The sequence below is a fragment of the Harpia harpyja genome, chromosome 19 (assembly GCF_026419915.1).
Source record: "Harpia harpyja isolate bHarHar1 chromosome 19, bHarHar1 primary haplotype, whole genome shotgun sequence".
Taxonomy (NCBI): Eukaryota; Metazoa; Chordata; class Aves; order Accipitriformes; family Accipitridae; genus Harpia; species Harpia harpyja.
The window spans coordinates 1,593,760-1,619,366 of record NC_068958.1 but is presented as its reverse complement, the minus strand read 5'-3'; the positions used below and the strand labels follow the sequence as shown (position 1 = coordinate 1,619,366).

General features: G+C 39.3%; 1 protein-coding gene across 4 annotated transcripts in view; it reads left to right on the top strand.

Moving 5' to 3' along the window:
* NEK6 (NIMA related kinase 6) overlaps positions 1-25,607 on the top strand; it is a 70,764-nt gene that overhangs the window by 5,943 nt on the left and 39,214 nt on the right. For 2 of the 4 annotated variants that reach the window (XM_052815941.1, XM_052815938.1), the window contains exon 2: positions 20,186-20,307. In XM_052815941.1, the coding sequence (XP_052671901.1) occupies positions 20,215-20,307 (93 nt within the window). In that variant the 5' untranslated portion in view covers positions 20,186-20,214. Of the gene's footprint in view, positions 1-20,182; positions 20,308-25,607 lie in introns of all 4 variants that reach the window. The other 2 variants (XM_052815942.1, XM_052815940.1) reach the window with 1 other exon arrangement.

The window sequence follows — 25,607 nt, the reverse complement described above, 5'->3', positions numbered from 1 at the left end:
TACATGAATTTAGTTTTAGATTGTAAGTTGGATATGCTGTTTTATTGTTCTATGAGCTAGTACACTATGGCGATTATAAAACTTATTAAAATAGTTGTGACATGTCTGATCACAGAATGCAGAAGATGGTAAGATTGTTTTTCTTAAATGAAAAGTTGCTGCAGCTGGCATAAAGCTTTTTCCCTTATGGTTGTTTCCTTGCTTTTTTCCTTCCCCCCCCCCCGTTAACAGGCATATTACAATCCCTAGGCACTTCTTAAAGTTTTTGTGTTTATTTGCTTTGAGTAACTTGGGTCTCCAGTTCTGGACTCCAACCTTTCTATGTGCTTCACATGATGAATCAAAGTAGGTGCCAAGCCGTCCCTTGCCTTTGGACAGGCCTCAGGCACCAACCCTGACAGATCACTGCATTTGCTTTTTAGGAAGGCAGTTTATTTTGTCGTTTCGTCAAAGTATTGACTGGTTTTGGTCATAATTTCAAGCAGTTCTCATTCTGAAGCTATTCTGATTTCTCTGTCTGGAGCTGGCAAGTGCAGTGGTCTGTGCACGTTTCAGTTCACCATGTCTTTAAAATGTGGCTGCACCTCTGCACTGACTTATATCAATATAAAGTGTAATATGCTTTTTAAAAAAAAATTAATTCAGTGGATGGGTTGTTTGCGTAACATCAGTTGGAAATTGTTTTGAAATGTTGTTTTTCCAAGTGTGGAGACACTGCTAAGGCTGTTTCAGAAACCCCTTTTGGAAACGAGCCTTCTGGTTAGAGGGAAGAGATGGCTCCTGATCTTGTGTTGCCGGTGGCAGAATGAGGTGTGGGAGTGCTCCCTGGCACATTTCAGGCAATGCTGGTTCGGTGAGCCTAAACCTCTTACAAACCAGCCTAACTGAGGAATCAAGGGTAATAAACCCGAGTGTGGCAATGCTAGAGAAAAGGGCAGAGATTCCCCTTTGAGGAGGGGGGCGATAATGTCTTGCGCTGCCACAGCTATTTACAAAATGAATGGCTGTCAACAGCCTAGCTGGTGCGTCCCCAGATATGCATTTCAGCCTTGCCAGGAGACAGCTGAGGGACCTTCCTGAGGAGGTCTCAGTGTCTCGTTTCAACGCAGCATCCCACCTTTCGGCCCCGAAACATCCTTTGGTATTTGATCTGGGTGGGATTCCCCAGGACTGGTTACGCTGTCCATGGGGGGGACGCTGTCGCTGTCCTGCTCCTCCATGCGCTATATCCAAGTGAATCAGTCGCCTCACCTAGTGCGCTAGTATTTCAGGGTCAAAACCCAAACTGATAAGGGCTGTGACCCTGTGCCTAGCCCAGCCTGCTGACGGAGCAGGTGTTGCTCCACACCCTGGAGAGGATTTGCACGTCTTTCATTTTGCAGAGCTCAGTGACAGATAACTGTTCTCCAGTTACTTTTGTCATTCGGTCTTTGAGAAGCCCACTTGCTACAAGGCGGGAAATATCCACCAGCCTGTTGAAAACCCATGGCGTGCGTGAAGCAGAGCTTTAAGTCCATGCTGACAAGAAAAACGGGTGCTGGATAGTTGGGATTGCTCCCTCTGAGAGCTGGTGTGCTGGGAGATAGTGCAGCCCGAGCTGTTTTGTCCGTATTCACTGGTGCTCACTTCCGAGGCAGCTGCTGTGTCCTGGCTCAGGTGGTGCAGGGTAATATAAGTTGCAATTTTTCTTCTTTCCTTAGAGCCAACTGTCCTCTTTTACTTGGGAGAGTAACTTTTTTCTTAACCTAGTGATTTTTAAACTGTGGAGTTGGAGATCGAAATCGCCGCAGATGGTGCAATAATTGGGGAATGTTGACCTACAGGATGGATTGCAACTTCACAGTACATTCCATACGATTCCTTTCAGGAATTTCAGTTTAAGTCTCTGTCCTGTTCTTAACCTTGTGGGCACTTGTACTCTGCTGTCCTGAAAAGGAGTGGGTTTTCTCCTTGTTGGAACATTTTGTTTCTTGCATAGGAGCACTGAATGTCAAGCCTATCTTGGAGAGTTCGTGGTGGGTTCTGGTTCTCAGGGCATATGTTTGTCATTACAGTGAGGAGATGGGGGAAAAAAAATGTAGATATTTTAAGGTTCCTTTCCTCCAAGAGTAGGGACTTGGGGTAGAATAGAGATCAACAAACAGCGACACAAAAATCCCCCCCCCCCCCTTTCATTCATGGAAGTTCTGCTTTCATTCTTCTGTACTGTCAGTATTTCATTAGCTCTTCTGTCAGAGTTCTGCAAAACATAAGTCTCAAAAATGTTAAACTGGAACAAAAAAACCCCAAACCTTGAAAAGGTTTTTAAAAATATATGAATGTATTCCAAAGAAGAAAATAAGTCACAACTGTGCGTGTCTGTATGCTACCCTTTAATCAGTTGGGAAACCGAAGTGGTGACTTTCAGCTGTCACTGTATTAAGAACCAGTGCTGCCTTTTGTGGCAGTCTGTATATACTGAACTCAGTACTATGTAGTAAATATTCTTGCTGTGTTTTCATAATCATTCTACTTAGAGTAAGCGGTTCTTGGGTGGGTATTACAAATCTGTTAATCTTTATGGTATTTATAGGGTAATTTTTAACTCTCTTGAGCTCCTTACTTCCTTGTGGGTCAATTACTCAATTTATAACATTATGTCAGTTGTAAGAACTTTACCATCCAAGGGTAAACAGTGTTGGGTATGGTTCTTTACCTGTGTTGGCTCTTAGTTCTTTGTATATTAAGGTATGCAATAACTTACTCTGTGACTGACTTATTGGGATTTCTTTTAGTCTCCCTGGTTTGTACTTTAAAGTGACTACGAAGACTTATTTTAGCTGTTGTGCTTCATCACTAATGCAGGGAGAGGGGAAAACTTGCAGCAGTTCTCTCTGAAGACTGTTAATCAAGTTGCAGCTACTTAAGTAAAAATTGCTGTAAATAGTGTTTAAATATTTTCGATTGTCTATTGATGAAACCGATTACTGCGAGTCAAACATTTTGCTGTGTTGTGAGCACACAGCTCTCTAGGGGAGGGTTTGGCTCTGTAGTAGGGAGGGTTGGCTGACTTGATTTTATGTTCTTGCTGTAGTTGTCCATGTTAAAGTGAAAATCTGCTCTGACTCTGTGGGCTTTCAGTTGGCCTATGGAAAGAGAGAATAAAGTCATCTCCCAGCCCTGGAGTTTTTCTTCTTGAAATTGCCTTTCCCCTTGCTCCTTTTGCTACTATCAGCATTATCGCAGCAGTGCAACCTGATGGTGGTGATCCTTGTGTAGCAAAGGGGCATGCCCTCTTTCTGTAGTGTTTTACCCATTGAGAATGTTTGGAGCTGTAGGGTGGGGGAGAGGTGTGTGTAGTCAAGAAAATTGCTGGTGACTTGGAAACCGTGGGTTTGGGGAGCACCCGTCATTGCTCATGTGGCCACTAGCTCTTGGAAACAGTAGAATGGAAGGAAATTTTCTGGAAGGCCTGAGGTAGATAAGACCAGAGGTGCCAAATAGTCTAGTGCTGAAGTCTCTTTTTGTTACCTGTGAATGCTGAAGTGTAATCTACCAGCTTTTCTTCTCTTATGCTTTTCTGTTCTATATTTTCAAGATGAAGCTTCTGCTGCAAAAGCAGGTTTCAGCATCTATGATGGGTTTTTGAGGATCTATTAAGTCCCTGAAGGAGCCCGTGTTCTAGTTGCACTTTTCTTTCTTCCCAGGGGTAAACCATGATTCATTCTCATGAACAAAGAGACCTTGTAGCATTTTTGGCATAACGTACTGTAGATTGTCGCTCTCAATGAAGTGCATATTATTTTCAAAGATTCAGCCAGTTTGGTTTTTTTTTTTTTTTGAGTTGGTTGTTTTGTAAGCATGTCACACTATGGTGTTCCTGGGTTGTTTGTTTGTTTGTTTGTTTCCATAAAACTCCTCAATGCTCTGTTTACTTCTGGATTAGAAAAATGTCAAAGGGATAATGAAGGAAACAAAACTTTATTTTCAGAATAGGAACGTCAAATGTTTACTGCCTTAGCATCATTCATTCCATCAATAACAAGGCAATGAAAAACAGTATTTCAGCACTGCTCAGACCATCTTCTCCTAGGTACCTTATTCACATCTAGGCACACCTTTTGGAATATTTGGCTTTACATTCTCCTAAAGGCAGCTGTGTGTGGGAGCTTTGTGCTGGTGTCTTTTCTCCTGCACAGCATGGCCATGGCACGGGTCTCTGAGGTGCCCTCTTGCCTTTTGTCAGCTTTATTTCAGAATTGGTGGGACTGGCAGGAGAAGGTGGCAGTGTCTTTCCTCTGGCTGGTGTGTGAGAAGTTGGTCAGCTAGAAAAGCTTAAGTGAAAGTAAAGCCTTGGTTGGCAGGAGATGTGTTGTGTTTTTAAACAACCTGTTTGCACGTGGTGCTCCAAAGGAAGTAAAGTTTGAAAAGAGTCATTCATCACGAGTCTTATCAGACTTCGCTGAAGTTGTGTCTTATCTTTCCTATTGTTCATCTGAAATTGGAGACAGCTGAGTGGCAGCTTGCTCAATTTTTTTGGTGATGTAGATGGCACTAACGAGTTAGATAAAAGCAGCTAGATGATGTGGGGAATATAGTTTCCCTTTGGAGGCAGTATCTAAGTTGTTACACAGGACCATATTAAAATTTCTAACTACTCTTAAGTCATCAGGCCGCAGTAGTAACCAGGGTAGCTTTTGTTCATCCATTCAATATGTGGCATTAATTCCCCTCTGAACTCGGTTGCTGTTGTCCATAGTTTTTACTTCATGCTGTTACCATAGCACGAAGTACTGGTGCTTGCAAGTACATGGCTGTACATTTTGCTGAGAGCATGTGGCAGTTATGTTCTTCCATAGATTAACTATCATTTTACTAGTAGGCTTTTGGCTTGGTTCAGACTGTAAACTCTTCAGGGAGTGAGTCATCATGCATTGGAGCTGGGGTCACTAGCTGCTGCGCCAAAGCAACTCTCCCTGCCACCTCCCATGGTTTAAAGGTGGGGTTTGACATCTAAAACTGGATGGTGTAGTCCTGCCTCTCCCTCCCTACATCAAGGATTTGCATTTCTGGGGCTTTGGTTTCACCTCTCTCTTGCCTTGGTGTGATCTGAAATAGTCCACGTGTGTCAGCCAACTGGTAGATGTTGGAAATTCGTTAATGAATATTTTCTATTTATTTAAATACGTTATTTTTCTTCCACGTGTTCCCCTTTTCCACACGTTTACTCCTTTAAAACAAGTTGTTACGCAGCTCTTGGTTTTAGTGTGGGAACTCTGTCCACTTGCAGGAACATGTGCTACCAAACCAGTTTTGTTGTTTTTATAGAAACCTTGCCCACACACTCCTTTTGCTTTCCAAATATCTATAAATCCTTGCAGGATCCTGCTGACATCACTGTGGTGATCCACGTTTATTTTGTGATACTGTCTAGGGGTTAGAGCAAAGTAGAGTATGGAGTCAGGACAGGTGTGTTTTGTCCCCATCTCTGACTCCAGTCAAGTCTGGGCACTTAATACAGCAATTCATGTTATTTCCAAACAAATTGCTACATCACTATTCATTTATATTTTTCTATTAGCTCTCTAAGCTGGTTTGTTTTACATTAGGTCAATTTGATCCTTTGCTGTCACTGCTCTTTAATTTTTATTTTTCTGCTTTTGCACTTGCTTTGCCATGTTGCCTCCTACTTCCCTGGTTGGGGATAGCTGAGCATGGATTTTGCTGGACTTGAAAAATTATTTCTTTTGATGAATAGTAGTGTGTTATTCACAGATACTAATAAGGTGTCAACATAATTTGCATTGGTATTTCTAAACCATATTGTAGCTTATTTTGAAATACTGTAAATATTTGTGTTTCTTTTCTGAAACAAACCTTTGTGTTTGTGCAAGTATCTGATGGTAAATAGTTGTCTTCAAATGCTGATGAACTGGTCCATGGTAGATAGTTTCAGCTGTGTTCGGCATAACTACTCTTAAAAACTTTTGAGATGGGTGGAAAACTACATTTTACTTAGTTCATGGATTGCTGAAAGCTAAATTGCATTCTGTACCTCGGGTGGACTTTTTTTCTTTCTTTTAATTGCATTAGCACTTTAACCCTAAGTACTTCTCATCATGGCTGTGGCTGATAGGTAGGTATCTGGTGGTAGATAGAACAGATGCTGCATTTTGAAAACATAATGTAGAGTCCTTTGCAAACGTCTGTTAATTCTTTGATTTCATGCTCTCTGACACAAGTGGTTTTTTTATTATTATCTGAAGGACTGTGTCGTATCTGCAAAGAACTGTGAGATGGACCTCAGTTTTAGGGGAAAGGAAAGACCAGGGCAGGGCAAGTCTTCTCCACTCTGCTGGTTTCTTGTACCTATATGGTGAGAAACTGCTCAGTCTCTGATCAATATATCACTGTAGAGCTGGGAATGTCTGAAAGGCACCTTGTGGTATATAGCAGAGATTGTTTCAGACAAACTGGAAATGAAATCGTGGAGCTGTTGTCTTGGTAAGTAAAGTGTAATTTTTCTAGCTCCCTCAAATAGGGGAATTTCTGTTCTAAGAGCATAGTATTAATCTGAGATCAATGCAGTGTCTTGGCAGTCAGGGGAGGTTGGGAAAGAAATGCAGGGTGGGCAGGATAGAAGATTTTTGTTTGCATGAGTAAGCTTATGGTTTTTAATAATCTGATACTGCTGAGTTTATGCTTCAACATTGAAGCTTATTAGAATAATAGAAAATTGTTACACAGAGGGCAGAATATAGTGTGAAATGTGATTTGTCTCTTACACAGAGCTTGCACATTTAGTTATAATTTTTTGAAAGGTTAATTCCCAGTTTCTCTTCAGAACATTCTGTGCAGGCCTTTCTGTAGGGGAAAAAAAAAAAATTGGACCCAATTTAAATAGACAAGTCTTGTGAATCTTGAAAGAATTTGGGCATTTAGCCCAGGAAAGGGAGAGTTCTCTGCAAGAACTTCATTAACCCTGTCTGTCATCAAAATAAGTAATAAAAGTAGCTATGCAGACTTTATAAAGAACAGATCTTTTTTGTTTTACCCTGTAGCCTTGATCTGCAAGGCACTGGTGAATGAGTCTTGTTCTTTAAGGAAAACTGTGCCCATGTGGGAAAGGAGGTGGAGGTGTATTACATACAGTGATACAGAAGTGTGGATATGAACTAAACTGCATTAATTTTTGGAAAATGGGTGCCATTAGTTCCAGATACTCAGGAACATGTAGAGAAGCTGACTATTTTATTTAGTACAGATAAGGCACCTTATAGCAATATTGATAATACAGTCTCATTTAGCATATTTTGAGGCGGAAAAAATACAAACATATTTCTAACATAGCTATTTTTGTAAGTAGAAAAATGTTAAATCTTCTTACACAGGGAAGAGTTTCTGCTTCTGTTTGGCTGTTACTTGCAAGATCCAGATGCTGTGAAAGCTCTTCCTGCAATGCTAGCATCTGGCTGCTTGGAAGTTTTGCATAGGGTTTTATGAGGTGGCTTTGAAGTTCCCTTTGGATTTGAATCATATGAATCTTTAGATTGGCTGGGCTGCATAATTCTCGGCATCATTTCCTCTTACTTCTGATTATGAGAAATGTAAATACTTCAAGCTGTTGTTCTGATGTTTTGAAGTTGGGTGAACATATATCTATCTATCTATATATCTCTCTCTCTGTCTTCCGCCATTCCTTTTCCCTGTATTTGAGACAGATATGTTGGCTATTAAAGACTGAAATTAATGGCTCTAGAGGGAAACTGCATGAACAGAGTGGTTATAGCAGGTTTCATGGATTTTGAGCCCATCAGATATGGGCTTGCTCTTTTACTTTGGTCTGCCTAAGCTTTCCTTAAATATTTGAGAAATTACAGCAGTATTTCAGAAGTATCTTTGTGAGGTTTTCTTAATATTTGTCAAGTGCTTGGAAGTGTGCTAATTAAAAGGTTTTTATCAGTGCTAAGTGGTGGTGTTTCTAATCACATACATATATATGTATTTACAAAAAAGTTTGTTAGGATTTAAGGTCGTATGTTTGTTAAGCTTTCTGAGAACAGACCGGGCTGAACAGTTCCCACATTCAGGTTTTGGGACTGTAGCAGCAGAGCTTATTTAAATTTTTTTTTTTGTACTTTGGTTGTTACTTCTGTTTTTGTCTTACTGGCCTAAGATGATCTGTTTGCTTGTGCTCTTGCTTGAGATGGCTAGTTGCTAAAGGTGTCTTGACAGGAACAAGCTGTGGAAGTAGTTTGGATTCTTAGTTGTGTATGGTAGAAACTTATTTTAGGGACTGGCTTAAATTGGATGTTTTTGCCATAGGTCGGGAACAATCAGTCTTCCCTCCTACTTGATTTTTGGCTCTTCTTTTTTACAAGGGCTCTTCAGACATTGATCGAGAGTGGAAACCGTTTGTATTTCACATGTAGATTGTCAACTTTTTGGTAGTACAGTAAGTTTGCTTACTTACCATGCAAACAGCTGATTGTTCCCTTGATGTGGAAGGGAGACTGTACAGCCAGTGTGATAATGAAGTTGACATTACTGGTACAGACAGTGCATGTTTCATAGCTGTATGTGATGTTACTTATTTCAGTTATGATTTAATGATGTGAAAACGTCTGGCAGTTTCTGTGAACGTATACGTTGTGAATATATTTCCAGCCTATATTTAATCTTTCCTTCATCAGGAATGAATGAATTCTGAGAAGGGTAACAGAAACGTTCTTAAATAATTTGGCTTCAGGCTTGAAAACTTTATTGCATTATAAATTAAAAGGTGAGCATGTTGTTGCATGCTTAGTAAGCAATACAGTAAAATTCCAGGTAGATTTAGTATGTGTTTATTTTTAACATGTGTTTCGTTAGCACCAGTAGTGGCCTGAGAGGTGTCTCACTAATGTTTCAAAGGTTGTAAAAAGGAATATAGTGAATACTTTTGGAAGGCTCAAAATTGCAACTAGAAGAATATAAATTAAGGTGTGTTGGCTTCTTACTTTATCTGAAACATACATAAGTGAAAAGTAGTTGAGGAAAAATGCAACCTGCTGTTACCGTGCTATGTTTACAGTATTAGCTCACTTCAAAGAAACTGTTGTGACTTTAAATGCTGCTGACTGCTATCCATCCTCAATTTTGGATGTGAATACGTATTTGATATTTATCTACATCTTACACAAACATTGTATATAAATATTTACAGGTGGTGTTGCACTAGGAAATTCCGTGCAGTAAAATAAGAGGTAGGAATAGTCCAGTTAGGCTGGCGAAAAGGAACATTTACCTTATCACATTGATTCCTTAGTCATAACTATAAATCACCAAGTACTTTTGGCACTGATCCTAGGACAGTTCAATAGGAGCTGTGTGAAACCATCCCTTGTAACGGATGGATTGAGCTACATAGCATCTAAAGTGTATTCAGAAGACTTAGAAACAATTATGGCTTTTGATTTGGGACCAAGTTCTAGGGAGCTGATACTACAACATAGGAAAAAAAAAACCAAACAGAACACAAAACCCAACCCTTAACTCAGATTAAACCTTTTAAAACGAAAATTAGAAGTAAGCTAACTACCTTCCTGGTTGGTGGCAAGAACTGATGAAAGTAATGGGCGTACGAAACATTCTAACAAAAGTATTGTATAAATGCAAGTAGCATCTTCAGGCATAGTAATACGGTCAGGGAGGAGAGAATACTGTCAGACCTTGCTATTTTCAAGTAATTTTACTAGATTTGTCTGCAAACTAGAATACAGAGTATTTGAAATTATAATCTTGCTTGCTTAAAATGGGAATATGGACCTCAGCTGGATATAGAGAATGATTTGAAAGAGAGTGAAAAGTTTGACACAGATACTTAATTATTGGCAGGAAGCATTTGTTTTATTGACATCTACAGTGAGATGGCTCCGAATAGCTTTAAATAGTTGACTTAATGTCATTTTGCTTCTAGGTATGGAACACTGAATTACAGTGTCTGTCATAGCATTTGTTTAATGACTATCAGTTGTTGACATAGTATGAAAAAGCTCTAGGGCTTTTCAGCCATTTTACTGAAATGTTCTCAGTGGATTTTGGGTCTTTGAGAAGCCAGCACTCCCATTACTGGCTGTTGAAAATCTAGTTTGCACAGTCTTAACAAAAGGTCTGCACAAAGTCTTAACACAAACCTATCTGCACCTGCTTTCAGGGTAACTCCAACGCTTGTAAAATGGAAGGTGTGATTAAAACACCATTCTTCTGCTCAGTGGTCAATTTGTTACAAACATCCTCATCCTTTTTAGGGGTTTATAAATTGGAGGTACAATTTTCACTGAGGGCTGTGACTTCGTTTCTGCATTTTGATTGGGCAGCAGCTACTTGTAAAATTTTGAATATATGAATACATAAATATATTTTTGTATTTTCTCATTGTGAGGTCAATTCCATAGTTTGAATATTTGTAACTTCTCTTAATGAGTTATTTAAGGTTGGATGAGGATATGCTTCTGAAAGTTTTCAGAAATATCGATCTGTTAAATGAAATTCAAATAAAGGTTGAGTTAAAAAAAAAAAACAGCTGGGGTCCTTAGTACTTAAAAATACTGATAAAGAAAATTTTACTTTGAAACACAACTATTGTCTTTAACTGTATTTGGTGACTGATGCTTTTATTACTCTAAGTACTAGATCCAGGGCCTACCCTTTAAAGCTTCCCTGACACTAAAGGCTGGGAAAGTTGTTTTCTGCCAGTTTTCATTTGGCCTTTAGAGCTTATTTCAGTGAGGGTGATTAAAGTTATATTAGATAATATATTAGCACTTTGGTCTTGGATGGCATTACTAAATCTAACAAAGCTGTGTAACGGAGTGATCTTAATACATCATTTTTTAGAGTCTGTTTGCGCTTCCATATATTTTATGCTTTCTTGGGCTTTGCAGGTGTACGTAACTCATGCTGTGTTACATTTGCATGTGTATATCTATAGATACAGTTTCATCTTAATGCTAAACCTAAAATTTTGAAACTATTTACTGGTGATATATCTGCACTCTATTTAACAGTTTTTTTGCTTAATTCCCTCATTGCAATCTGGAGCTGTTGGTAAGACAAACCGTACAATCCTTCCTCTGCAGGGCTGGTGGTGTTTGTAGGCAGCCTTGCCACCGCGACGCTCCAGCCAGCTGTATGTTGTGTAGGCAGCTCTTTCTGAACAATTTTTTACTGAATTTTATTCTTTAACTCTGCCCTTGCAGCGTTCTCTCCTGTCTCTTGCATTTCAGTGGCATTCCTCATGTTGTTTCCTTTAACATTCATATTCATATTTTTTTCAGTGTTGGCAGGTGTGTATTTCACATTAACATGAGGGGTTTTTTGGATGTTAGACTGCTATTTGCTTATGGTAATTTCCAGTCATCATAAGGTGACTGTTGAGAGAGATGAGCAGAGAGGAAAAAATTGTCAAGCATTTACAGTAAATACTCTCTGCTTTTGGAAATGCTGTCAGAAGTTTAATTGTTAGGTTCAAGTAAGTTTGTCATGTGCCAGACAGAATCAGTCTGCTGTAATGAACGGGTTACGCATTTCACCAGCAAAAAGGGAGAGTGAGAAACCAAGGGATGCTCAGGATTTCCTGTCACCTTGCACTGCAGAAGGAATGGGGTAGGCTTTTTAACCTAGCCTGTAATTAGGTTTTGCATGGAAGCATATATTACTGCGCTTGCTTTGCCAAAGCTCTTCAGTATGATGGATGAGATTTAAAGGTTGATCTGACTAAATTGCAATGAGAATACTAACGACAAAGATATTTCTGTTGTGAACTATTCCTACCAGACATCATAGCTGTGACAGAAACGGTGTAAGATAATGGACAATAAAAGTCACTCGAAAATAATACTCTCCTAGGATTGGACTGCCTTCCCCACAGCACGTACCCTGAACCGCAGTGATAATGTAATCATAAGCCAAGATCATCATTTAAATATATAGGTAATCTCATATAGTATCTTGACAGATTTATTTTATGAGCAAGCAAGAGGAAGAATATTATTGGGCAGTAGAGAGGAAGAAAGTGTTACTGATGTGGTTGTGTTTATTTTGTAAAATAGTTTGCATTGCTTCAGTCTTTGGGGAGTCTGCAGTGAACAGCATGCTGATGGCTCAGGGGAGGTGGGGAGTCTGGGCTCCCACTGCCAGCCCATCCACTGCGGATATCGACAGCTGACCTAGGAGCCTGGTTTATGTGCACTGGTGGATTTTATTCACTGTTAATCTCAATTCTTTGTATATGTTAAACAATGGAAATTTGTGCAGTAGTTTAAGTAATGTACTTGACTGTGTTTGTCTTTTTGTTTTGTTTTGTTTTAGACAAGGTACCCAAACAGGGCTGCTTGCCTCCCCCTCCCAAGTCCCCGTGTAGCTAGAGGATATGAGAGGGATATAGTAACTGGGTGGAAAAGCATATATATGTATCTTGCATGATATTTGAGGGCACTGGAGCAGGTCAGAGGTACAAAAAGCCCTGTAACAGTTCCAGGAAGGGCATGGCTGCCCCCACTTCGCAGCTAGGAATGCTGAGACTCCTAGAGATGGAGTTGTCGCTTTTACAATAGCAAGTGGTGCAAACGTGGAAAACCTCGTAGTTTATTCTGCAGAATGCTTTTTGTGGCAGTACTAGGCAAAGTTGGAATTGCTGTGGTTCATTCTGCATTTACAAAGCTGTTCACTGTGAAGTCTCCAGTATGTATTACAGAAAGAGCTGCTCTGTGCAATGCCACCCCTTGCTGTGTCCCTGACCACTGAGGATTGGTTCAGCAGTGGCTGGAGTGTTCGGGTTTGCTGGCTCCTCCAGTGTTGTGGGCAGCAGCAGAGCTGAACGCTGGGCATGTGGAAGCAGCTGGTGCGTCTTGCAGGAAGGTGAAGTGTTGGTACAGAAAACGGTTGTAACACTGAGTGCTCCAACTGCTCCATTGCTGTCTACTTTAGAGGTGCACGGTCCTATCATGTTGATTATACATCTGGGAGCAAATAATTTGGCCTGTAGTTGAGTTTGAGGCATCCAGAGACACATGGTGATACCCGATTAGACTGGCCACAGCTGTTTCACCAAGCCGGTTTAGAGAGGAGCTGCACCTGAGGCAATCGGGCGTGTGAGACTGAACGCCAAGATGCTGATGAGTTTATGCTCCTTAATGAGTGTCTCATAACTAATGATCTTGGCCTTTGCTACCCAGTGCCCTGGGCTGTTTTGCTCTGAGAATCCCACCTGTCAGGTACCTGCGAGGTACCACAGGGTTCGATGGGGTTTTGTGTTTTGTTTTCCTTTCTACTGATTCAGGTGTCAGATGGATGGCATGGGGCGTACCCATCCTTAGGTACCCAAAGAAGAATTGCAGTGTGGGGCACGGTAGGGGAGCTGACTGGACTAGAGGAGTTTTATTTTCCCTTGCTTTGTAAAAACTCACAGGTTACCTGTGAATACTGCCACTGTATGCAGTAATAACTGTACTGCAGAAGGGTTATGGTAAGTGGCAGGATGCTTGAAGACTGATGCTGGTCACTTATGTTACTGCATGGATGGGGTCTTTTCTTTTTCAGGTGTTTTGGCATAGCTGCACATACGTTTTGTGTTTCTGTTTTGCATTATGCCACTATGGAGTGCAGGGCACATGGTGAGAGACAAACCTCCATCAAGTTGTAGTTTGAGAGAGTAAGCTGCTCATCCTACATGGGCTTTGGTCATATTCCCCACTATGTTGTTAAATTTATTCTGAATTCTTAGAGAGTAACTGAATTGTCTGCAAAACTATTCTGATACGAACCTGAAGAAAATGGGGCAGAAGTTTTTGGTACCTTGGGTATTTTCAGTGCATGGTTTTCAAAATTTCTCAGCTTATACCTTAAGCTCTGTTGGGAGAAGTGAACAGCCCTATGCTGAGTTCAGTTATATTTTCTCAAATGCTTTATCTATTTTAAGTTGGTTTCTGATTTAATTGGAAATCTTTCACTTCCTTCCATTGTTTTCGGAAACTGTTTCCCCCAGTGGATCAGGTACAGGCAAACAATGCTGCACCATTCACTTATACGGGAGCTGCCATATTTTGTGTGTGGCTCTATGCTGTTATGATGTCTTTCTTGTATTAGAAAGTTAAAAGCTTTACCAAGACAACGTATGTCTCAATTTATACTATGCAGCTAAGTACTGATATTTTAATAATTGGAAATATCGGTGGATTCTGTATTCATGAGACTTCCCTCTGATTTTTGGTATGAAAAATGTACTTTTGTGATTGGTGTGGAGGGAAGTGAGCCTGTGTCTGTTACTGTAAAACGGATATACCACATATACAAGGTAGTTGATTTTGCTCATATTGAATGATCATAAACACCAGTATTCGAAAGCAACCTGAACTGCTGATGCTCTTGCTGTTGTGAAAGTTATTACGTTGGTTGGCAGCCAAGCCAAGTAGTTTGGAATTTGTCCGGCTGATTAAAATTGACTCCAAATACTAAAACAATTGTGATACATCCTTAACACAACTTGGCTGGAATATCCTGAAAGTAATGCTGCATCAATAGAGCTTCAGTGAAGTCTTCCTCCCTGCGCTTTGTTTACCAGTAGGCACAAACATGGTTATCTGCTTCACTTACCTGTTCTCTCCAGGACTGGAACCCAATTGCTATAATTTGTGTTCTTTTTTAGTGTATAGTTCCCAAAGCAGATAATTGCGTTTCTGGAGGTAGAGGTAAATGCTTCAGTTTTGATTAAAATAGGGTGGAGATCTCTCTTCAAAAGCTGGAAAAATGCTGCAAGAGATTTTATGAACTGTATACAGTCCTTCCTTTTGTGTATGTGGATTTTTGAGGCATATGTGTTATTGGAGACTTATATGTATGAGATAGTTGAGTATTCGTAGTAATTCCAGAAAGCTCTTAGGTTGTTCTTGTAATGCCTTTCACAGATGATGATCCTGTTCTTTTATCCACTTTCTGGAAATATATGTGATGCTTCATGCAATTTAAAAATATTTCAATTTACTGTCATGGTCAAGACCCAGTCTGAAAATGTTTGACACTGCAAAGCTTTGTAGGAAATTTGGAAGCGGGAATAAAAAAGCCTCACTTAAGTAGTAAAAGTGCAGAGCTAGAACAATGTAAAGTAAAAACGTGCCAACATTAAGAGACCTAATTCCAAGACCTCTTTGTCTTATTTCCTACTATTGTCTTTGGCTGTTTAAACAGTTAAAAAAAATCTTCAATCATTTGTCTGCAACTGGTCCCCCCCATCCCCCCCATTTGATAATGAGGAAATGAGACCGAATCTGGAGTGTTATTGTCACTGCTTGGTTTTGTGTTGAGCAGCTTTTTTTTTTTCTTCCCTATTTGGTTTCTTTGATGCTGTATTGTGTCAGTGATACTGTTGCTGCTAAGAAGTGACATGTAAAGTAAATTTGTTGATCTTGGTCCAGCTGTTAGTAGAGTTACAGCCTAAAATACACCAGGATAGTAGATTTATTTTCTCCCACTTCTCATGCAGGTCAAAATTAGATGGGGAGACGTAACTTTGGTTTAGACATGGTGGCCACTGGTTCTAGATGTTGGTGAATTAAGTGTTGCTTTTAGGATTGCTGCTTAAAAAAATGACTAAAGGAAAATTCATTACCTATTAATATCACCGTCAGTTAATGAGGCATTACGTGCTTTAACTAAGCTGAAATGTGATGCAGTTCAGCCTTTTTACTGCACGTGATGCTGCATGTAGAAACAGCTTCTCTTAGCATGAGATACTTCCATCCTAACCTGTATAGCCCAAGTGAGATGGGAGATTGTAGCTCATTCAAGTAACTTTGAGAAGGTCATTCCTTTTCAAAGGAATGAAGGTAAGACTTCTGGTATGCTACATCTAATTCAAATGCTTATGTTAATTGCAAGGAAGGGTCTCGTGGTAACTGTTCGATTCCATGAGATAACTTATTTAATGCAGATTGTGTAGCCTGAATGGACTGATGGAGTAAGGCATGGCTAAACAGGTTTAAACATTTCTGATGTGTTTATGGTTTTCTAAGGTAGTCTAAAATAACTGCTATCTAACATGTTACAGCTAATATCCAAACTAACTTCAGGATTAGTAAAATGTAGCTCAAAATGTGGTCACTTCCTCAGGAGAGTGCAAGTCTGGTTTTAAGCACTTGTATTGGACGCTGTCATGTTCTTTGCTCAACATTTTCATGTTTAAAAACGTCATTGCAATATTGGTTCTGTAGTTAGACTTTTTAAAGGAGAGTATCAAAAACCTCACAGAATTTTGTAGAATTACAATTTTGTGCAATCTGGGTACAGATTTTTTGACATCATAAAGTGCCTTTGTGTTGTTGGCTGCCATTTGAAGACCCTCCGTGAAGCCCCTTCCCAGGGATCCCCCTTCCAGTCTACCTATAACACGTGCTTGCCAATAGCCCAGAATAGCCGAGCTGACAGCTTTGAGCAGGACACGCTGTCCCGTAGGTGTCAGCGGGCTCAGAGCTGGTGTCATGTGAGCTGTGCCATATCTCTTTTCAAAGCTGATATTTTGTTCTTACTTGTTCCTTTACTTCCAGCTGTAGTGCTTTAAACAAACAGTGACCAAACCCAAATACTCCACCTAATACATTCCCGTACACGCTCGTGGCAGCTAGGCTGTTCTGAGCTGTTAATTGCCTTCCTGTTGTCTAATCTCTCACAGTAAGTAATTGTACCTTGAGTTTCCTTACAGCAGCTGGAAGGCTAAGGTTCTCTTAGGAATGTCCCAGATTCTTGCATGATAAGATGGCTCAGGTTCTTGTATTCAGAAATAACTGCCTTTTCTCTTTTTGAGCTTTAGTCCTTTCCGAAGGCAGGACGCAGTAGATACGCTGTTTGATCGTGTTAGACTACAGGTATTTCACATGACTCTGCCTGGACATGCCTTTTATCTTGAGGCTGTAAATGTGAAATTTCTGAATTCCTTTGGAGATAAGTGGCGAGAAGCAAGGCTGTCAGTGGCCTGCAGTCTCTAGCAGTGTTTTCTCTGTGTTTGTGGACTTAGAAGAGAAAGAACCTGTGTTACGTTCCCCCTTCAAGTAAACAGCCTTTCTTCAAATCATCAGTAATAAAATAATTAAGATAGTTCTGGCAGTGTAATGTAAGGTAGAAATTTCATAGGACAGTTTAATGTTGATACTAAGAGACATTTTTTTATTTTTTAATTTTTCACCTGGTTACTAATAAACCTACAAATGCCTGATACTGAAGGAATCCTAAAATCAAACTTCTTCATACTAGTAGTGATTATCCTTCTCCCACTAGAGTTTCATAGTACTGACTTTGAAAAACTGTTTTTATTGAGAGCAACCCATGTGTTAGCCTGTTTATACGCAGCAGGTACTCCAGCTCTCACAGGTCTTTTCTAGTGAGTGTTTGTTAGCGTGGAAGTTCATTTGCTTAAGAAACAAGAAGAGCCTTTTCTCTGCTTTCTCTCCAGTTCTGTGTGTGCATGTGTTACGGTAGCTGGTGTTGGGAAAGATCTGCCAGAGCTAAAGGCTTATTTCACTGACAACTGTTAAAATAACCAAGCACTACTTGCTACAGAAATTCTTCTTCATCATATTTTCTTTTCCACTCCCCCAAATATTTAAAATACCTTTGTATTTTAAATTAAGAGTTAGTCATTGCCCAAGTGCCAGGCATGCACTATTAATACACTATTGAAGTCAGATTGTGCTCTTTCACTGAGTGAATACTTGCCAAAACTTGAAACAAATTTCTGCAAGTGCTTGTGTTGGCCACTAAATCTTCCCTTGTCATAGATAGGTTTCTAGTCACTGCTGAGGACGGCAACAATGCGACTCTAAATGACATATTACCTAGAGCATGTGTGGATAATGAATAACTAGCTATGAATAATATCATTAAATAAGTCCAAAAAACCTGCATACAGTCCTTTGGAGGGAAAAGATGTTAGTGTATTTATCGTGCATGTTCTGTATATGCTGTGAATGTATTTTGAGGACTGGCTTTGCTGGGGGCCGGAGCCTGACCCCAGAACTGGCACGGAGCAACAAGCACTGTGATCCACTCTGTGTCCCCCGAATAGCTGATAAAACTACCAGGATTTGTCCCAGAGTCAGGCTCAGACATGGCGACACTAATAGTTCCAAGTATGGTTTTTGTTTCCTAGAAGGGCTAGAAAATATGTGTATGTTCAGTCTCTTCTGCATCTGCAAACAGGAAATGTATCTGGAAGGCTTTCGGCCAAAAGCCCATACCTGCCCTCTCTTACTGTTCACTGCAGTGTTCCTGAAATCTGTGCACAGCTCTGTGTCAGAGGAGGATTAGTTAATCGGGGATCACAGTGTGTTCCAGCACTGGGAATGTCTCAGCTGCCTGATGGGCAGCTCTTTACAACTTCTGCACTTTACGGTACCATTTTGGAAGGTGAGAAGACTATCATTTCAGATTACTGTGTGTGCTGGCCTGGAAACTGCAGCATCTGAGCCCACGCTCTGCAGGGAGGGACCTTGTGGGAGGGAAAGCGTGGAAACCACTTAGAGTGGTCTCAGTGTCGCGGCTGGGGTTTGTGGGCAGGGGTGGCTCGTCCTGATGCTGAGGCACGGCGGCTGCCCACATGCCCTCAGAGGATCGGGGTTTTTCTGTGCAGTGGCAATGAGCGGTCGAGAGCAGTTGTACCCATACTGCTGTGTTGGACTTGGGTCCCATTTTCAAATGTCCAGCAACTTATTTAAATAGTGACAAGTCTGGTACATCCAGTTTGGGAAACAAGTTCCTTTGCCTTGTTCAACCATTGTGGGAATTTAACTTTTTGATTTTATTTTTCCTCTCTCTTTTTTTTTAATTTTAAAAAAAGGAAACTGACTATCACACTTCCAGTTCTTTCTAATTGGTTTGTGTTATGGTTGATTATAACCTCTTTTTTGAGCCTTCTCACCCAAGTACTTGTGTCTCTTCTTCCTTCCTGTTACCCACAAGCTTTTGCTTGGTTTTATAATACTGTTCAAAATAAAACTAATCTCGTCATACTGTGAAATAGTTTGATTCAAGGTAGACCCAAGATGTGATGTATAAAAGTCTTATGTTACAAGTGCTGGATTTCACAGCTCTTCACCAGCTGTGCTACCAGCATAAATGAAGATTAAATTTTGTTTTGTGTTGTGGCTCAGAACTTCACAAACAAGATCTTTGCACTTAAAAAAGGGAGCGGAGACTGAATTGGTCTCTCTAGGGTGAAGGGTAGTTTTAGAATGAAATTGAAGGATCATTGCAAACAGTGATGGTGAATTTATTTTTGCCTGCTTACAGTAAGCTCTGTATCTGGTAACTTTTGCTAGATTCTCTTCTCCAACACTGCATCCTCTTAAAATTTCTGTAATTTTTGTAGGAAATTCTGCTGGACACCTGTGCTTAGTAATTGCTGCAGGTAAAACTGGAACAAATTAATTCATGGAATTCTCCCTTGTTTGTTTGTTCCTGGAATAATACTTTGATCTCATTGAATCTAATATGGTTTCTAGCTGCTGCTTCCTGTGGCTTACCAACCTGCATGAAAACTTTTAATTGGGGGTGGGGAAGAAAGAATGTGGGTATAGCTACACTTTTAGCTTGTCTCTGGCTAAAGAAAGCTACAACTGGTGAGACTTTTTCTGATTTTTGTTTTACAAATGGAAACATGCTAACCCTTCTTGAATTGTCCACTAAGTGTTTGATACCGTTGGGATCATCTGGGTTTCAGTAGTTCTAAGGGAAGTAACGCTAGCCGCTGTTACAGTTGACAGAAGCAGTATCTTTTGTAAATAACATTACCACTGACCAAATAAACCCATTTTCTGTTATTTTGCTTATTATGGAATGATACCAGTAATAATTGTGATATTGGTATTTTTGTTTTGTAATCTCGGGAGAGTGAGGGTAGCTTTGACCTGTTGCTGTGTCGTCCTTTCAGCTTGCAGGCGGCAGTGGGTGCGTTCTGGTCCGTCAGCGAACAGCTGAGCTCCTGTGGGGCTGGTGATAGATAAGGGTTTTCTTTCTTCGAGAATTGTATGCATGAGTCAATCTGAGAGAAGAAAGGGGAGGAATCAGTTCTTGCTGTCTTGATGTACAACCCCATGTAGGCACACCCCTAGAAAGAGTTTCTTGCTTTCAGCGCTGGATGAACGGTGACTCTCTCCCCTCTTTCTTTTAACTCCAGCAGAACTGTGAGGCAGAGTTTGGTATGATACCATGGAAGGGCAGCATAATCATCCACATCATCTAGGGGACCAGAACAACCCTCTTTGCAAGCTGCCAGGGCAGGAATACCAGCATGATCCTCAGGTAAGTGCATATGTCTCTAATCTTTCTCCTTCTGTGTTTTCTTCCCTTCCTCTTATAAAGGTCTACAGATTTCTTAGCATTTAGCTCTCCCCCCCCCGCTTTTGTTTATAGTGCAGTTATAGCAGTTTTAAGGTATATCCAGTTTGGGATTCTGCCAGCCAGCCAGAGTTTCCTGAATCCAGTTTTTTGATGATAATAAGAGAAAAAGGAAATAGTTTGAATTTTGCTTAAAGCAAGTATTTTTAAATAGTCTTATAAAAACATGTACTGTGTTGGCTTTCTGTTCTCTTTGATTCTTCAAAGAAAAGGCCAAAGAAAAGCAGTTGATTGTGTAAGTGAATAAATGTATTTTATCTCCTTTTAAAGTTTAATAATAAATGCTGAAGAGGTAATTACCAAATACAAGAAAAAGCTAATCCTACATGAAACTGTAGGCTCTTTGTCATCATTTCCTCTGAGTCTCTGGAATTTCTCCCACAATGTATTTTGTATAGACTGTTATCAAGTTTTGCTATAGCGGCTCATACCTCTATCTTTTTCATGCCTTTCTGCACAAGTGGGCTAAACCTAGGGTTAGAGCTGCGTTCAGAGTAATGTCGATAACTTCACTGTAATCGTGAAACTTGTATTTTGTGAATTCTGGCTGCTTGCCTTTTTTAGACTGTTAGTCTGTTTATCAGAGCAATTAAGTTTTACCTATATGTATTTTAAGGAGTAAACGAAAAGCATCATGGAAGAGTTGTCAGAAAGAAGACTATTGCTTGGGGAGGGGGCTGTAGGTGTTAATTTTTCATTCCGAATGTGCAGTCCAGTGGTGATCCAGGTTACTTTAACAAGAAGTGGTTGTTAGGAGAGCTGTATCACAACACAGTATAGGATTTGCAAAAGTGGTAAGTTGCCTACAGAGTAAAACAATGAATGTATCTTACGCAGCACTGCTGGGAAAGTAACGTGGTATGGAGCAAAGCCCCCCTCTCCTAATGTAGCAATTTGTCATATTAAGTCATTTAATAATAATTGAATCCCCTTGATTAATCTCCTAGAATTAGCCAGTTGCATTTTGAGCAATTAGGGTTAATTACTGCCTCATTTGGCAGGATAGAGCCCCTGTAATTATTTCATGAACAAGATTAGGAAGTGTTCCTGTGCAGCAGATACATTCATGGCATCTTGGAGCACATGTTAGAATTTGTAATGACATAGTTAAGTGTAATTAGTAGCTAATAATCTGTGTTCTGCTGTTATGCTGATGCTGAGTGGGCTCCTTTTGCTGTATGGTCATTGTTCAGTGAAACCTCCCCTCAACTCTGTTAATATCCAAGTTGTGTTAATGGAGGTCTCTGAGTATATTAACTGTTCTGAGAATGATCTAGTTTGGAATTAGGATTGCAGAAATACTTTATTTGGTTTTGCTGTTAAAATAAAATTAAAAAAAAAGCTGAATATCAAAACCACAGAGTCTACCAGAGAATTGAAAAAAATGCGTCTCCTCAGCAAACTCAGTTTAGAAATTAATGAAAATTGTACTATTTAGATGGCAGGCTACCTTACGTTGATGGCATGATATGATTGCTTATTACGTATTTCTGATTTTCCATTTTGCAGGAACATAATTATAGATCATTTTCAATTTTCTGGTACCTATTACCTGGAAGAATCAAAAATTACATAATTTCTTTCTTCTGAAGATACAAGTAATGCAGACATGCTATATAATAGCTTGTGGAAGAGAGAGGCTTGGGAAGGAAAAATTGGCCAAACTTGTCTTACAAGAAATGTCATGAATGGCAGGGATAAAAGCTTAATCAGAAAAAACAGAACTTGAGCTTTTAGAGTCTTGGATGAGGATCGGTTTTTGTATGGAATGACCCTCTTCCTTCCAGCCCTTTCATTCAAAACTACTGTGTCACCCCCAGAAAGACCAGAGCAACAGTGTGCTCCTCTAGTAGAAACTTTTCCTGTAATTATGCTACTTCCTAAAGCTTTTTTTTTTTTTCATTCTGACAGAGGTGTTATTTCTGTTTTATAAGTAGTTAGTATAGAGCTATGAGTAAGTATATCAGACTTTTCTTTCTGTCTTTACTACAGTTTAATAATAAGATGACACTTTTGGGTAATGCTTCATCTTTAGAAGTTTTCTAGAGTAAGTGAATATATAAATATAAAGAAGGCCCAATAAAATCATAGTTTTAGCTTCTGGTTCCCTTACCTGTCCAGCATTACCCTGATGAAGTTCATCAGCAAGAGACAGAACATTTTCTAGTAATTTTCCAGAGTGAAAGTGTCAATTATTTAAGTCTCTGGATTACTTAGTGTTCATAGCAGTAAGCAATAAATGTTATTTAGGAGTATATCAGTGATGTAAAAATATGGAGCTGTAATTTTTGACTTGATTTTTTTACTAAATAAACACTAACTCACTTTTAAACAACCCTTTTATATACTCACACAGCAGCAGAGCTGTTCATGGCAGTTTCATTTTGGTCTGTGAATTGAAGGTAGATTTGAACTGGTCATCTAGCAGCAAAGACTTCAATTTATTGTTTTCTGAAATGCTTAGATTATTTCTATGTTAATATTAATTTCTTTGTGAATATCACCTTGGTCTACTATTTTCAAGCTGGTATTTCTCTCTTTCCTTGTCATAAGCTAGTACAAATACCTGCTGATAGGGATGTTAAAACTCTGAAATTCAAGCCAAGTTCTTCAGCAAACTTTAAATTCTAGGTAACGGATCGGGTTAAGGATATTTTATGATGACTGTGTAGTCTAGTTTTGAAGCTGCAAATTGAAAAACCTGATGTATTCTTCAATAATTACTTGACTACCTGTTTGAAGGATAATCCATATTTTAGAAGTTTCCTTTCTCTTCTGAGCTTAGAAGTTCTTTTTTTAATCAATCTGTTCTAATGTGTTTCCATAAATTCACACTGGAATTTCAGACTCAAAGTATGCAAAATTCTTTTCAGGTAGGCATTATTGAATGGAGATGGGTGTATAATTTGGGACATCATAAAGAGGTTTGAAACACTGATGTTGATAGTAAATCATTGCTTATAATGTATATGTGTTCAACTGGAGGGGCTGAAGCTTCCCCATCTACTATCACAGATGTCTTTTAAAGGTGAAATTAGTTTATGGTAAATGTCATTCAGATGAAGTATGCACTTTAGAAGCAAGGAAACCATTCCTTTAAAATTAATGATGCATTGCAAATATCAGAAAAAACCTTATATCCAGCGTAAAGATAATTAAAATTCAGGTCAGAAGTGTATGACTTAGTCGGGCTAAATTTTTTAATGAGATTTCAGAAAATTAATTGGCCGAGTATGTTTTTACTCTTCTAAGGAATATTTCATTTCATGGCTCTACAGGAAAGATGCTTTTATTGGCATCTAAAGATTGTAGTGTCTTGACTTTTTAACTGTTGGTTAACCAATCTTTAAGAATTTTTAGGCTGATTACAAATAATCTAAACGTCTCATAACCTTGTAGCCATTTGTGCAGACTGATGACTAGTGCTGGTTTTCCACATGCCAATCAGGCAGCAGTAAAACAACTGACTTTATTATTAATTAACTTTAGCACTCTGGGTTCATGTATTGTGCAATTAGCAGTGAACACTTATCTTTTTTCAGCTCATTTAGGCTTATTTTTTTCCGTGCCTCTGGGAGAAGTAGTCATACAGGCGTTGCTCTGCAGCATGTTGGTATTTTACTGATATTTTTGTCATCAGTCTCTCAGTACTCTTGTTTGCCTGAAACGTTGGGTTAGAGGCTGCAGGAAAGGCTGCTTGGACAGTTTTCTCAGGACTGTTGCAGTTTTTCCCCAGCTCTTAAATAATTACAAAGAGGTGAATTTATTGGTCAAACATTAATTGTTCTGGACATTGAAAGTCTTCCTACAGAACAGTTTTTTCTTACTCCTCCTTATTCCAAAATACAAATTCTGAGCTGTACAACTACTCATTTAAAAAAATACAAAAAATGCGTTTGGGTTATGTAGCTGTCCTACCTGCATATGGTTATAGCAGTGTATGAAGGATTTGGAAGAAATTGTACCAAATCTCCAGTTGTAAATTTTGGCATGTTTGTATTCTTGCATGGTCAGAGTTGCCTGTGGTCAGGCACCTCTGGTAGCACTGTAACGGACATCCCCAAAAATGTGGAAGTGTAAGTAGAAACTACATTCTATCACCAAGGAGCAAGGAGCTTCTCTAATACTGTCATCCTGTGTATTTGCCTGGGTTGCTTTATAATCTGGTATATAGGGACTCCTTTTAATCTTTCTTATCCTTGCAGCATATCTGTTCAGGTGCGCACAAGATAATATAACTGCAGTTTTTATTTCACTGGATTTTTGTAGTATTACAAAACCTTAGTAATTCTGTTTTGCAGAAAATCTTGTAACACCTCAAAATTTGAGGCTGAAAGTTCTGGCAAACTTCTCCCTTCAGTATTGTGACGAGGGCTGTTGTTGCATACTTTGCTTTGAAATTTTTGCTTTCGCATCAGTGATTACATCTAAAAGAGAACATGTATGCCAGAGATGTCCAGAATAGCTTGTTCTTGGAATAATCTCTGCACTTCTTCTTAAAAATGAATAGCCTCTTTATTTGAATGAGGAAGTAATTGACTTTAATCTTGGGGGGGGCGGTGGTGGTGGTTTTTTTTTTTTTAATGGAGTAGTAGAAGAATGAGACTTCATTGTGTGGATGAAGAGAACAGCCTTTGTCTCAAAACTAGTTCTTCCCCAGACTGTCCCCTTCTTACAGCTGCCCTTGGAACAGAAATGTGCAAACTGCCCAATTTTCACAGTGTCTTCAGAGGTCCAGCTGGTTGAAAGGTTGTTTTGGTTGGTTGATTTGGTTTTTTCTCCCTTTTTTTCTTTTTATTTGTTTTTTTTTTTTAATTCAAGCTCCATCATTGACCTTGAAACCTGTTCTGCAGAGATGGTGGCTTGGTTTTACTGTATTCATGCAGACCTGAACTCTGCACTGAGCCTGAATCTGTCCTGAAAATAAGAAAATCTATTTTTGTTGAACAGGTTTGAAGATGATGGTGGTATCTAACTTTACACACAGTTTATATCTGTATATGAAAACTCTGAGATTTGTAGAAATAAAGATCATGGTTTATTTGAATGGATAGGTTCTTTGACAGCTTTATGAAAAACTGTAGTAGTTAAACGTGGAAGGATTTGAAAAAAATGGAGTTGTTCTTGTCAGAAGTCATGAAACAAGTGAAATGTATGCAAGGCCAGACTATAGGGATGGTATTCTGAGGAGGTAGATATTTCTT